The 15,000-nt window shown below is 39.7% G+C and overlaps 2 protein-coding genes across 4 annotated transcripts in view; both read left to right on the plus strand.

Annotated features, from left to right (window-relative positions):
• Positions 1 to 5,875, plus strand: part of LOC138027047 (endoribonuclease Dicer-like) — an 18,752-nt gene extending 12,877 nt beyond the window's left edge. Inside the window, exons 10-13 of one of the 2 annotated variants that reach the window (XM_068874547.1) lie at positions 1 to 567; positions 1,427 to 1,604; positions 3,475 to 3,550; positions 4,556 to 5,875. The exon at positions 1 to 567 is cut by the window's left edge and continues 569 nt beyond it. In XM_068874547.1, coding sequence (XP_068730648.1) covers positions 1 to 567; positions 1,427 to 1,604; positions 3,475 to 3,550; positions 4,556 to 4,715 — 981 coding nt within the window. In that variant the 3' untranslated portion in view covers positions 4,716 to 5,875. The remainder of the gene's footprint in view (positions 568 to 1,426; positions 1,605 to 3,474; positions 3,551 to 4,555) is intronic. The other variant, XM_068874548.1, reaches the window with a different exon arrangement.
• A 1,304-nt stretch (positions 5,876 to 7,179) lies between these two features.
• LOC138027013 (KICSTOR complex protein kaptin-like) overlaps positions 7,180 to 15,000 on the plus strand; it is an 8,943-nt gene continuing 1,122 nt past the window's right edge. Inside the window, exons 1-12 of one of the 2 annotated variants that reach the window (XM_068874497.1) lie at positions 7,214 to 7,333; positions 7,416 to 7,441; positions 8,859 to 8,947; positions 9,167 to 9,251; positions 9,365 to 9,419; positions 9,515 to 9,590; positions 9,693 to 9,766; positions 10,379 to 10,485; positions 10,643 to 10,735; positions 11,476 to 11,569; positions 13,216 to 13,351; positions 14,304 to 14,489. In XM_068874497.1, the coding sequence (XP_068730598.1) occupies positions 8,891 to 8,947; positions 9,167 to 9,251; positions 9,365 to 9,419; positions 9,515 to 9,590; positions 9,693 to 9,766; positions 10,379 to 10,485; positions 10,643 to 10,735; positions 11,476 to 11,569; positions 13,216 to 13,351; positions 14,304 to 14,489 (963 nt within the window). In that variant the 5' untranslated portion in view covers positions 7,214 to 7,333; positions 7,416 to 7,441; positions 8,859 to 8,890. Of the gene's footprint in view, positions 7,442 to 8,858; positions 8,948 to 9,166; positions 9,252 to 9,364; positions 9,420 to 9,514; positions 9,591 to 9,692; positions 9,767 to 10,378; positions 10,486 to 10,642; positions 10,736 to 11,475; positions 11,570 to 13,215; positions 13,352 to 14,303; positions 14,490 to 15,000 lie in introns of both variants that reach the window. The other variant, XM_068874496.1, reaches the window with a different exon arrangement.

Below are 15,000 nucleotides of genomic sequence, written 5' to 3' on the forward strand. Positions count from 1 at the left end.
CATGATCCCCTTCTTGAAAAGAGAACACTGTGGACAAACTCATTATGGACTCCTCATGAGATCGCATCAAATTCCCAACCGAGTTTTCACGTGTCAGACGATTCCTTGTTTCAAGAAAAAACAGCACTTTACTCTTTACACTCTAACAGCGCTTTCCTCCCAAGTGAGGAATCATCATCTGCCGAATTTAAGGCAATTGAAGAGGTTCTGAAATACAAGTTTCACAATCGTTTACTCCTTGAGCAAGCTTTTACGCATACGTCTTTGCCTCGGGACTACAACGCTGTCCGCAGCAGCTACGAACAACTGGAATTCTTAGGAGACGCGCTCTTGGACTTCCTAGTGACGCGATATTTGTATATACACGAGAGACATAAGTCCCCTGGGGATCTGACGGACCTGCGCTCGGCTGTGGTGAATAACTTCAGCTTTGCAGCTTTGGCTGTGAAGTTGGGATTCGCCAAACACCTGCGATCGCTTTCACCTCAGCTTTTTAAAATCGTGAACAAGTTTATTGAGAAGTTCGAGGAGAAGTTGATAACACAACGCCAGACAAGCAACAACGAGGTAATTGACCGAATGCAAAAATGGCCGCCAACAAATTGCTCTTTGGTCTGTGTGTTAATTAGCCTAACTAGCCTCGTTTTACAGCCCAAATTCTTTCAATTTTGCGCGTGTGAACGAGGCTAGTTAGGCTAATTAACATAAAGACAAAAGAATAACTTGTTGGCGGCCATTTTTGCATTCGGTCAATGAGACACTACGAAAAGTAATAGACGATTTTACAGTTCTGTGCATGCTCAGTTACCAGGCCTTTGAATAAAAGCGAGGCTGGAGTGGACCTTGCGTTGATACGAACCTCATTGCTTTTCATATGTAAATCATGTTCAACGAATGAATTGATGTATGAAGTGAATCATATATTGAACTGCAGATATGAAATCAAGTGAAGCTATGATCCTCGCAGTTATGAACGCAATTTTATCGTTGAAGTCCTGAATGTTTCAGGCTTCTCTCAAATAGCTAAATTTGCGTTCATAACTACGAGGATCATAGCTTCACTTGGTAAATCATGTTGTAATGCTAACGAGTTTCTATTTACATAAGAAAAGCTGTGAGGTTTGTATCAAAGCAAGCTAAACTCCAGCCTCGCTTTTATACAAAGGCGTGGTAACTGAGCATGCACAGAACTGAAAGACAGCCACACCCGGGGGCCACATTAATAGGCATGTGCGTTGTGTACTTGCTTCCGTGGCCTTAAATTCTTATTCTTGAGTTTCCTTTCCTAGTTGAAACTTTACGCTGTGTTCCTGGTACTGTATTCTATCAGATGGGAAGTAGACGTTTAACCACCAAATCCCTCAGCCTTCAGTAGGCGCGTGGCGCTATCAGTACAAACACAAATTTTTATATTGTTTGCGCGCAGATTTGTTCCAGTGTTATTGTTCTTGCAAATGAAGACAGCGAGGAGTTTGTTGAAGTGGAGGTACCCAAGGTACTTGGTGACTTGTTCGAAGCAGTTGCTGGAGCACTATATGTGGATTGTGGCCAGGATCTCAGTAAAGTGTGGGAGATTTATCTGCCAATACTAAAGCCTTCTATTGGTGAGTGAACGACCGAAGTCTCCTTCAAGTTAGTGATCTCGTTGTGTAAACCCGTTCGCTCCCAAGATCCGAATATTAATTCTTCTTACTGATGGCCATACATTACGTTTTACGACAGTTATGGGAATTTGATGATATCAGGGAGCTTAAAGGGCCACCGACAACCAGTGTCCTTTGCGCGCCTTTGTTGTTGTTATTATCCGGGCAATCGAATCGGCCGGTTCGCTTCAGAAACATCCCGTGAAGAAGAACTTCTGCGAATTCGCTGTTCGATTTGTTTTTTAATCCAAACGCCTTCCTCCTTTCGTTCCATAATCTTAAGGTTGAAGTAGTGAGCCAAATAACATGGCGCTTTTCCTTCCTCGGCGGACGACCTTTCTTCACAGTTTTCATTTCGCTTTTAACACGAACACAACACCCAAATAACGCCAAAAATACAATATTTAAACATTAAGGAAAATATTAACAAAGTTTGAAGCTACTGGGCATCCAAAACACGACGATGTGAGGCGATGGAATTTGACTTTTCAAGAAATACTAGTTTCTGTATTACAGAAAATGGCACCGATAGCTTGCACGCCCGCAAAGACTTGTGGTTGTCGGTGGCCCTTTAAGCACGGGCGTTTTTGAGACGCGGACGGCAACCGGAAGTGAGCTGTTTTCACGTTTAACTTGTCTTCACACAACCACATTTACATTGCTAAGTATCTTTTATACATTAGAGATGATCATCAAAAAAAACTGGGAGACACCTCTGTCCTGGCACGCGAAATGTTCTCATCCAGTTGCCGTCCGCGTCCCAAAAACGCGCGTGCTTAAGCTCCCTGATATATCCAGACAAAACCCCAGGGGGTAAACTTCTTTCTTCTCATTCACCAGTCTGCTTGAGAATGTATTGAGCTTGTGTGGAGAAAACTTATAGCAGTCACTCTGGGAAGTGAAAGCGTAAAGGGTTTCCCCGTTGACGAGTATAATCTAGAGGCTCTCTCTTTAAAGACAACGGTTAAGAGAATTGACCATCTCGTCATGAAAATTAAAGTTGACTTCTATTTTCAAGCAAATATTGTGGCTTCGAAACCCCAATCGCACGATTCAACAAGCTGAGTAGCCTTCGTAACAGGGCCGAGAAGAGCATTTTTCTTCTCTCGCACCGCTGTTTTACCTCACGGCTCTGTTTACACTTTAGGGTATTCTGTCTGGCAGTCAACAGATCTTGAATTTTGTCTGCGCAACCTCTTTTAGTATACCAAGAGTCTTTTGATTGGCGTAAGTTATGGGTTTAAACTCTGTTATAAGCGGCAGACTGGGTCGTGAGTAGAACATAAATCGTTATCTCGAAATCTGTGGACACGGGGTCACACAAACACACACAACTTTTTGTCACAAAGCGATCCGCACAAGTCCCTTCACGACATGGGCCGTTGGTCAGTGCTCTGTATTAGCATGCAAATGGTCGGAATTCAAATACCACGTTGGGGATTAGGGATTGGGGATTAGGGTTGCGTTACTTACCTTTAATAAGTCTTGGTTTCTACTTGCGTGACTGAGCTTGCTCACGGAGCCCGTAATTTTCTTCTGGATGAAATATCATGTCATGGTGTGTCACGTAACATCGCGCCATATCTAAACGTTGTCAAGTTCATAGAGGTGGTTTGCTTTTCTGGAAAGCCCCGCCGGAAATTTTCCAAGGCTTACAATATGTGTGGAGCCAATGTTTCATCTGTATTTAGACAAACGAAGGCGTTTCTTGTCATGCAACGTTATCTTGAATTTGTTCTTTGTGTGGAAACAAGAAAGCTTCACCACTTCAATTAAGGCTAGACAAGAATATCTCTGAACTTACCTTTTGTTTTGTTTTTTTAATGTGTAGATTACCACTCTGCCAATCCTCCCATGTCGGCCACCAGGAAACTTCTGGAGATGAAACCTAACGCGTCAAAGTTTGCGTATGTTAAATGTTTGCATGTTGACAAAAGAATTTTAGAGCTAACCTCCTGTTTGTGGTTTTCTTTATGAACAGTTTGGTGAACCCTTTCTTGTTGCATTAATGCTGGTGTTTTTTTAAACGCAGTGGCTATTCGTACGGGACCCGTACACCGACCTATATTTGCTATTCATACGGGAATCTTCTTAGAATGATTGTTACAGGTTCTAACCCTAACCTTGAATGACATAGCCACGCAGTTATTGAAAGCTAACCGTTTTAAAATGGCTGCTTAGACTAAAATTCTGTTTATCAGCTCTATTTGAAATGGGTGCTTAGACTTAAATGCGACAAACACAAAGCAGATCAGATTGTCGGTGGCATTAAACGAAGGAGGTATTTCGGGAAATTAAACAGGCATCAATGCCGTTGTTTGATAGCTGAACTGTATGTAATTGAATTAAAGACGAGGTAAGACTTTGCGAGTGTTATTGAACTCGTAATAATCATTTTAAGAAGGCTCCCGTATGAATAAGTAGGTGTACGGGTCCAGTACGAATGGCCTCTTTGTTTTCTAAAATCGCGATTCTGATTATTCCACCTTCCCGTAAGTATTAAGCCGACCAGGCTGTCTTGTTAAGGAGATGTATTTTCATTTCGGGGACACTATTCATTGGCGTGCTATTCTTTTACGACTGAAAATGTCGAAAGGGTTGCTTTGTTGCAGTTGTAGTGAAGGAGGTGGTATTTCAAGAATTTCGGTTCTGGCAGTATAGCTGGGAAATTGTCAACTTCCTCCCCAGGGCCTCTCTTCTCTGACGACAAAGGAGGCAGAGAAGAGAGACCCTGGGAACGAGGTTGGGAAATCGTCTTTACTAAGTTTAATAGCATAGGAACTTGTCATCGGAAGGTCTCTGGCTCGACAGAGAAGTCGACAACGGAGAAAAAGTTCCTTCATTTTTAATTGGGTCAACGGTTACCATCTCATTTATTGCACCTACTTCCGTCTTTTACTCTTATTTTGCAGGCCTGTTGAGAGAATGGTGGATGGTACTTTTAGAAGCTCCCTGACTGTAGCAGGTTTCGGAACTTTTATAGGGATCGGTAGAAATTTTCAAATCGCAAAGTCGACTGCCGCTCAAAAAGCCCTTGCTGCTTTGCGAAAAAGAAAACTCTTAAAAGAATAGAATAGTCACGGGCACCCAACGATAATCTTCGGAGAAATGTGTGTTCGGGAGAATCAAACTGTTCTAAGAATCTCGGTTCTACATTCCCAAAAAGCTATAGATTTCTTTACTAAAACATCACCTAAAAGATTTGCAACATGGGAAAAGTAGTCTCTTACGTTTTCGGAAGGGATATTTATGCAATTTTTTTGCACTTAAAAAGGTAAGGTCATCTTTCAGTTTCGGATGAGCAAATGATTCGCTGGGAAGTTTTTAGAGGGTAACGTCCAGCTAGCAATTTCTGAAATGAAGATATCGTCCCCTAAAATTTTCGGACACTTTAATTTTTAGCTACGATATCCGAACAGATCAAATTCTTCCAGGTGACATCTCTTTAGACAGTGTTTAAATATTACAAGAAGCCTAGAACTCTTCCTCAAAGGCTTTTGGCTTAATTCGCTCGTTGGGTGCCCTTGAATAGTTAGGCAAGAACGAACACACTGGGCTTGTGAACTCGCGAACGAGAAGTTCTTGACAGCCCGTAGCGTTAACACGCGGGGGAGTTCGAGCCGTAGGAGTAATCACTCTGCGGTAGGGAGTTTAAAGGGAGCTTTAGCAACGGCGACGGCAACGAGAACGTCACAAATTTGCATATTCAGTGGGCAAAACAATAGCTTTGCACGCCCTGCACGTGCGTTTTCATTTTTGTCCATTTCTTTGCCGTCTTCAGCAAAGCAACAACGTGAAATAACCAAGTTTTAAGTGTTATGGAGAACGTTAGCACTATCTTATTTCTCTCTCCTAAATTAAGTGCCGCTAGCATTTCCTAGTAAACTGAAAAAAAATAATGTCCTTAAGAGAAGGAGAAGATTGTACCTGTTAAAACAGTAATCATTTTTATCCTTGTAGATAAGAATTTATAGATATATATTTACATATAACTTTTATTATATATATATTTATTTATTTCATTGTTCAGCTATTTATTTCATTTGAATCTTTTAAGTTTGTGAACTGAAGAAATGAATGTCCCAAAATAACAGAATATTAAGAGAAAAGTGTACCGATTAAAAGTGTAGTTCAATATCATTTTTCTATCATTTTTATCCTTGTAAATAACAATTATTGAATGTATTTATTGATTTGTTCAGCTATTGATTACAAATGTCATTTTAAAAGTATTTTGACAATTATTTAAATATTGACATAATGCAGTTTAACTTGCCGCCAACTTCATGAAGTTTTACTTTGCGTGACGATTTTTTTTACCGGTAGAGTTGTGTGTTGGTAAATGGACCATATTCGTATTCTCAGTATTGGACTGGAACTACAACAAGTTGCAAAATTGTTGAGACACTTTCATTAAAAAACACCTTTTCTAGCTTCCAATGCCCGCCGTATCTAGAATTTAAACCTTTCCCACTTCCTCTCCCCCCTCCCCCTTTCAATGTTGACTGCTTAAGTTCCCAACATTTTTTGTCTTGCTAGCAACACTGATAAGTGGGGGAGGGGCGCTGCAGTGTGAGAGATAATAGGGAAATTAATTACGCCTCAAGAAGGTGAAGTGTCTCCAATATTTTTGCAACTTTTTGTAGCTTGCAATGGAGGCTAATGCGGGGGAATATGTTAAAAAGCATTTGCATTTGAAAAGATTTCCCCGGATTAGCCTCCATTGCAAGCTAGTTCCAGTCCAATACTGAGAATACGAATATCGGCTATTCATCTTTTCTGCATGTCATGTCTCTACATAACTGTCATCTGTACCGCGGCCTACCCTTTGGAAGTGTTATGGTACTAAAGTAAGAGATGTTATTATGACTAGCTCCGTGAGCGGGCAAGGTGAACCAAATCCTGCACTGTGATTGGCTACCCGAGTGGGCAAGATGGAGCTCTCTTGCCCGTTCAGGATTTCTCGCTTGGTCCCGCAAGGTCAAAGGTCATTTTTTGGTGTTTTATCCCATGTAATAAATACTTTTTTGACCAAGCTTGTTCGGTCAAGATGGATGGATTTTGGCCTCGTTATTTTTTCCGTGTTTATGGACCTCGACATAAACGCGGAAAAAAAAGAACTTTGCCAATATCCAGCCATCTTTCATTTCCAGCGAATGCAGTTCGTTGTCATTTGTCTTTTGTAAAGTGCACTTCATGTCCCATGTTGGGGCAATATTTTTGCGATTGTTATTACAAGCTCTCTTTTTTCAAATTCAGCTCCCTGAAAGAAAACAGGGAGTGATAAATTTATCATTTCATGAAACCTGATTTTCTAAACCAAGGGAAAGGCCTAATTTTTAGGCCAACAATTCATGGTAGCCTTAATTTGCCTCTCGCCAACAATACCGCCAGGTAGCCTTCTCATTTGATATTTTGAATTTTGACAGTGTGATTTCTAGTGCAAAATTGTAATGGGAAATTGGGCGAAAACGTTGGTTACCACATGCATTTGGCATCTTTGGCATGACAATTGCTTCCCGACCCCTCTCCCCGTGCCGCGATCAACTAATCCGGGAAGGATTGGGTTTCAACAACACCAAAGATGGCGGACGACGAAGAAGAGATCGCTTTTGAAGAAATTCACTTTTGTGCAATTGCATCCCAGACCAACGTCTATGGTCTAACAAAAGTAGAGAGCGATGAAGAGGGTAACAAAATATTTTTAGCGTCTCTAAGTGGCAGGGTGATGTGCTTGGAATACCAACAAAATTCTCTTGTTCCGTCTGCTAGGGAAGTGCCTTTCACCTACATCCCAGGTTGGTTACGTCTTAAAAATTACTTCTTTGTTTACTGGGAAACCGCCTTTAACCGCTACATGCCTTGATCGGGCAGTTGGTGGGGCTTTTGAGTCAAGTTCTTGATCAGGAAGCTGTTTGTTTTTGAGTGGCCACCCCGGACAGTTTGGGGTTGACTTGGTTTAAATTTGAACGGCACTTCAGTTTTTTACAGATTGATTTTAATACAAGTTAGACTGCGAGTGAAAACAAAAAAAATCAGTAGACGGTAAAAAAAGGGCAAGGAAAAAATCAATAATACCTATGATAATGATATCATTAATAATAATAGTCATTATCGTGTTTAAATAAAGGTTACAGTATATCTATCTATCTATCCATCTATCTATGATAATGGCACAATAATCAGGTTGAGGATGATGCTAACAATAATGATAATAATAATAATGATGAAGAAGATGATGATGATGAATTTATTTAAATTTCAAGCTTATTGAGCAGAGCACATATGCTCTACTCACTGAAGTGTCAGAAGATCAAATGAAATAAAATAATATTGAAGTCTATGAATTTCGATTAAAAAGACAAACGCAACTAGATTCATTTTGACAATGTTTCGACATCGTCCGATGTCATCGTCAGGCAATGAATTTTAATCGGATGAAGCATAACTTATAGTACAAGAACAATAGGACAATAAAACAATATATACAATAGTACGCTAACAGTAAATGTGAACTCTAAGTAAATAGTTTTGCTCTGACAGAGTCTGACTGCACATTTAAGTGATGGTTTCAATTCTTTGATGTAGAACATCTCATGAATTAAGCTGTCAAATTTCGATGCGCATTTCTTTATGACACTAAAACTCGCTGCTGGGGGTGCTGTTGTTAGGCCATGATCTGCTAGGCAATGCCTCCCGATAGCTAAGTATCTGTGTTCCTCAATTCGTTGATGCAAGTGACGAGCTGTGTAGCCAACATAGCTCGCATCAATCAAGCCACATTGAAATTTATAGACGACTAGTTGTTGACTGACTAACGATGGTTTGGGTTCACAGAATTTAAGGACATCCTCGAGCTTGCGGCTGACAAAAATTGGCTGTAGATCTATATCCAGTTTCTTATTTAGCTGAGTAAGTTGGCGCTTCACAATATCGGCTGGTTTTTGGTCAATAAATGGCAAGACGATTCTAATGGTGTTTTTATTAATTTGCTAGTAGATTGTGATTGGACATCTGATGTATAAATTTGTAATAAGAGGGGAAAGCTGGAACACCCAGAGAAATACCTCTTAGGAAGAGGAAAGAACCAACAATAGACCCTGAGTGTGGGTTTTGAACCTTTTAATAGAACACAGTCATAGTTGGAAGGCAGCAGCTCTCACCACTGAGCCAACCATAGTTTAAACATTACTGTAAGTGTTTATGTTTTCACAGATTCAGCTGAGATTGTTTCTATTGATGCATTTATGAGACCAGAACCAAGCAAACGACTTGTAGTTGGAATATCCTTGATTCTTTTGAAGGTATTAGTAAATGGCAGTACATGCACATCACCAATTTAATATTTGTGGTTAGCAGAACTTGGTAAAATTAAAAAAAACAGCTCCTCAAGGACAAGCTGTTCAGTGGTTGACTGAAAATCCACCACCATTAAGGCAAATCAATATTATTATTGTGATCACTCATTAATGAGACTTATGTCTATTAATCTATAATTTTTTGTATCGAATATTCGTCTTCAGAATTCTCGAAGTCAACAAAAACAGTTTCTTAACATCTACTCAGCACTTGAAAGCAAAGCAGAATTTTCACTGGACAGTATTGCAGGTACTAAACATGAATGACTTTGTTTGGGTGCTGTCCCAAAAACATTCTTGTATTGCTAATCCAGTTAGTCATTGTTCTTGAAAACACCTGTGTTGTCTTTTTTAACTCTTCAGAAGGTTGCCAGCACCTTGAACTGGACTTTGTTCCCTTTCAATTGACTCATGCTGAGTAAGTTTGCATTATGCTTGTCACTTTTTAGAGCAACTGTAGCAAAGATGAAGTTTTTTATTGTATAGTTTTGGTGAGAGTGCTTCCTCTTTCAGAATTTTTGTGAGAGGAAGACAAGAGGTGGTATTTCTTCTTTGTGGGAGTGATGAATGTGTTCACATGTTTTGTGAGGTATGCTTACATTGGTGAAAAAGTTTGCAAACACATTATTGTTGTATGGTCAAAGTGCAATATTATTTTTACTGTTAAAATTTTTAATTTTTACTTTATAAGGATAGAACCCAACAGAGATTTGAAGAACAACCTGTGGGAGACTATTTCCCTGAGCTTCAGAATTTACCAAGCAAGTATGATTGATAAATTTAAAATACTACTACTAATAATAATAATAATAATAATAATAATAATATTAATAATAATAATTATTATTATTATTATTATTATTATTATCTTCATCAGCATCATCATTATTGTAATCTTCAACATTGTAATAATAGTAATAGTAATAAATATAATAGAGCAATTTTCAATTGAGTGTCGCAAGAACTTTAGCCAATCAAAAAGGACGGAGACTAACCAGTAAACCAATCAAAACGCGAATTAATCACACGTAGCCGACACAAAGCGCAGGAAAATGTGCACGCATGAGCCACAATTGCTTTTGGTTAGGGTTTCACTTTTGATTGGTTGAAAAAGTGGCGCAACAACTTTGAACCAATCACTGAGTTTCATGTAAATAATGCAAAACCAAAGCAATTTGCTAATTACTTTTGACACTCAATTGAAAGCCGCTCTAATAATAAAAGCAATAGCAATAACAATAGTAATGTTGTTGTTGTTTTATTATTATTTTATTATTATTATTATTATTATTATTATTATTATTGTCTTGGTCAGTTTATATCGGAGTTCCTCCTGGATAATGCTGGAACCAATCTTGTCTCTATTTTTGCTCTCAGTGTTCTGTGGTTAGAAGTGCAGACTCAGCTGACCAGACGGATTACTGTCCTTGGATGTCAAGATGGACATGTCAAATTAGCAGCGACTGCACTTATTGCACAGCCAAGTATGTTTGTTTAAAAGTGTTTTGTTTGTTTGCCAGGCTGTTAGCAATTTGCATGTTGCCAGTATGGTAGAGTTTGGAATTTCTGTTGAAAAATTTGTGACTGAAAATATGGTTTGTAATAAATTGGTCAATGTTCTTTCCTTTTAAATTTTACAAGGTGTCATCAAGGAATATAGCTTGAACCGCGATGGGCCTATTTCAAGTGTGAAATTATTTTCATTGAATTCCAAACAGCCTCAAAAAATCAGAGGTAATGGTAATTTTTTGTGAAGATTCTTAGATTAGCTTTATAAGAGCTTTATATGAGTAGTGTGCAGCCTGCTGAGCTGAAGGTCGCCGGTTCAATCCCCATCTCATTCCATCAACGTCTGTTTTGACTTTTCCTCTGGTCCATTTACTTGTAGCTGTAGGTTTGAATACCCATAAAACGGAGGAGTGTGGGTAGAAGGTGCAAACCGAGGGCCACAACTCAAGTTTATCAGTAACTTTAGTTCAGTGTCATTTGTTACCCTCGTAAAATAAGGACCTTTAAGTGAAGTACTGTAGTTAGGCATTAAACCTGACTGACCATTACTTCTCTTTAGTAGAAATTGCTAAAAAAAAATGAGCAACTTTGGCAATTTTGTTCTAACTTGAAATTTAGCATGGTCAGGGTCAATTTCTAAATCATTGTTTTTATCTGAGTGGCTGTATCAGGTAACCTGAGTGTTTAACTGGTTTGACTGGTTATTCTGGCGCATGTCTAATGAGCAACTATCTGGGGAACTTCTTGATCGTTGTATATAGACCTTATTCATAAATGGCGGCCAATTTATAATTCTTTTGTCGAAGTGCAAATTAGCCTACCAAGCCTCGATACCATACAGTGAATTGAAAAGAATTTTCGCTCTAAAATGAGGCTTGGTAGGCTAATTTGCACGTGGACAAAAGAATTATAAATGTGACCGCCATTTATTAATACGGTCTATTGGCTTGTTGTTTTGCTTGCAGAAGATGATATAGATGTTGATAAAAGTGAAGGGGTATCAAGCAGTGACTTGCATCTCTTGGTTTGCTGTGCCATTGAAACAAGTGTTGTTTTTATGTATGAGCTGATGGCCGGGCCCCAGTTGTTGAGAGGGTGGATAGTGCTTTGTGCTTGATGAACAAATATCCTATATGTAATGTTTGAAACGCAAGCTGCAGTATTTTATTGGGTTTATAAACTCGAGGCGTAGCCGAGTGTTTTTTAAACCCGATAAAACATGTGCTGCAAGTTTTTTGAACAGCTTCGAAAACATTCCACAAAAGGTGCGTCCCTCGGGAGTCCAAACAGAGGTTCAAAATGTAAGGGGAAGATATTAGCATGCAAGAAAAACAAGCCATTAGTAATCTTTATATGAAGAGTTCTAGTGAGGAGTGTTTTATCGGGTTTGAAGCTCATGCATGTGAGGTTTTGATAGGCTTTTTGGTTCACGAATTATTCATGAGTTTTTGAAAGTTATAGTACATCAATAAATTGGTTTTAGTAGTGGTATACTTCTTTCAAGTGAATTATCTGTGGGCTAGTACCATCCACCTTTTGAACAACTGTGGCCAAGCTGCTTTTCATTATCGACTTGTATAGAGATCTGAAATTTTTACCTTCCACATCCTGGTCTTATAGCTTTTCCTGACCTTCTCACGGTGCCTCTCTCTACCCAAGTGTATAAATGGGTACCGGCGAATTTAATGCCGGGAGTAACCCTGCGATGGACCGGCATCCCATCTAGGGGGAAGTAGAAATACTCCTAGTCGCTTCGTGCTACAGAAACCGGGATAAGCTCCGGCCTAATGGGCCACTTGGCCCTTGTCCTTGGGAAGGACCGCCAAAATATCACCTCCATTGATTAGTGTTTTTACGTCTTTCTGCCCTGCAGAAAATCCAAACTACCGCAAGGAAGTTTCCAATTTTTTTTTTTAAACAGATTGTCGGCTCCTTCCGCTCTGTTTTGTCTTTACACTTTTATGAAAAGGAGCAATAAATTTTGACTGAGAGGCGGATTTTTTCTGACACTTTATTAGCCAAACAGAAACGATATTTTCTCCGTCCGTGGGCGAACGGAGGTTTTGAAAATGTTGAGGGGTAAATTGCAGGCGGTTTCTCACTCCTCCTCGGTCCCTCCCCCCTCGCTTTCTCGTTTGACTTCGGTCCAGGTTTTCTCACGGCCGTATTCATAACAATCACTCGAAAGTCAACCCCGGTGGGAGGAAGCGTTTAAAATTCGCCAAACCGCCTGCTACGCGGTCTATCTTATTGGTTGATAAACTGGCGCGAGATTTCAAACCAATCACTAAGCTTAGCAATTGCAATCGCGTATTTAATTTCGACAGTCATTTGAAAACTGCTCTATACCACCACACTCTTTACGTCTGCTCATAAGGTAGACTGAGCTGATAAATGATTCAAGGAAAACTTGTTTTCCTCAGTTCCATAAAGACGCCAGGAAAAGCCATCTTCGGCCTCTGATTGGATAGTTAACTCGCTGAATTATATATTTTTTTTGTTAAAAGTGATCACACGTTGGGTATTCTCTTGTAAAATGTTGCAGAGTAGTCGAAAACTCAAAAGGTAGTCCATGATTGAGGCGGTTAAATATAATGGTGACAAATCATTTCCTAGGAACCCGTTAACTCACAGTTGGTCGATACAGATAGGATAAGTCTTGTCACTATTACCGTTCATGTCAATGTACTTTCTTTATTCTGAAGAGATATAATCAATCAAGGATTTACAAATATGGTCACGCTCCCCGAGTCAGATGACTTTGATAGTGTGACGTGTGCGAGCATTGCGGATGTGGACTGGGACGGCTGTGACGAAATCGTCATGGGGACCTATGGACAGGTATTCATTTCAGACACCAAGGAATTCTTTTGGGCGCCTTAGTCGGACAACACACAGCTTTATTTTGTTCAGCGTTAGGGTCCATTGCTTGTCTTGTTTCTGTATTTGTGGCCATCGTTCCCGAGAGCTGTAACACAACGCAAAGTCAACGAAATATAACGTGACGCTTTTGTAAGGATTTTACTCCATCTAGTTCATATGCTGCGATGGGCCAAGTATTTTATATTTGGATTGACACTGACGAAATTAAAGTTGTCTGCTTACGTTGTCCTCAAAGCCTTGATCATTTCACGTTGTTGTTTTGCGAAGGGCGTCTGCTAACGTGCATGTCGCAAGTGTCCTCGTTAAACCAATGGTTTTCTTGTTTCTTGCCGTTGCTGGAGTGGTCGGCGTTGCTAAACGCTTTCCAAGACAGTGCCGTTAACGGTATAGCCCTCTTTTGATATATCAAAATTCAGTCCTAAACAGAAGGCGTCATCTCGAGGCTCTGGGGAATAAATAAAAGGATTTGTATTAGTTTATTTCCCAGAGACTCGAGATGATGCCTTTGTCCAGGACTGAATTTTAATATATCGAAAGTGGGCTATTCTCATTCGAATCTTGTAAGATCACTTTTTTCTTGATTGCTGAAGTTTATTTGACTTCTACAAACTAGTCGAACTAATCGTTTACTGAAATTGAAGAAAGGTTCCAAATAGGCGAGAAAATCAAAAATTGCCGTGTGCGCTCACGTTTTCCAGACAACTTGAGATTTGGACGGCAAAGAAAGACACCTTCAAATCTCGCATGCATTCAGAAATATTGTTTTGCTCATTGTGAAATACTGCTGTGTACTGTCGTCCTCACTGAACTCGCCGTCGAATGTTCAGGGCAGTGCATCGTGTGTTAAGATCTTTGATGAACAAGGAAGGGATGATAAATGTTTATTGATTGTTCTTTAATTTTCTTTTAGGAACTTTTAGTGTACAAGTGCGTTTTCAAAGACGGCATCACGACGCCTGCAAACAACGTTGATTTTCAACTTATATGCAGAAGAAGTTTTGCAAGCCCATTATTTGCTATTGAATACCTCGATCTCACAAAGGACGGGTTGAAGGAATTAGCAGTGGCGTCTTTATCTGGACTGCATGTGTTACAAGTTAGGAGTTTTCCTAGTTTCTAGCCTGCAGAACAGGGGAATCGCGCTGGCCACGCTAATTCGTCTGTTCTGCAGGCTGCCTAGTTGCTTTCTCAGTTAGCCTCTTAAAGAAAAGGAAAAAAATTACCAACTCATGCATTTCATTTCGTTTTAAAAATAAGATACCTTTCTAGTTTACTGAAACCTTGGGGATTTTTTAAGATGCTTTCATAGTTTGACATAACTGTGCCAAACTGAGTGAATTGCTAAAAAATCTCGCGCCAGATTCTCAACCTATCAGCGGCAAAAACAGTAGTTACTTGCTCGCTTGCGTTTTCCCGTGGTTGTCTAAGTCTGTTGTGATTGGCACATTTGTTGTCTGCATCTTCTTTGATTGGCCAAAGGAATTTGCTTGGTATAGTTTAGCGACCCTCACGCAGCTGCTATAGTCGACCTGGAAAAGAGAGCGCTGCTTATACATTTGATTTTGCTCATGCGTAGCCGGAATAAATAGGACGGTGCCTACTAATTC

This window comes from Montipora capricornis, chromosome 12 (assembly GCF_036669925.1).
Source record: "Montipora capricornis isolate CH-2021 chromosome 12, ASM3666992v2, whole genome shotgun sequence".
NCBI lineage: Eukaryota > Metazoa > Cnidaria > Anthozoa > Scleractinia > Acroporidae > Montipora > Montipora capricornis.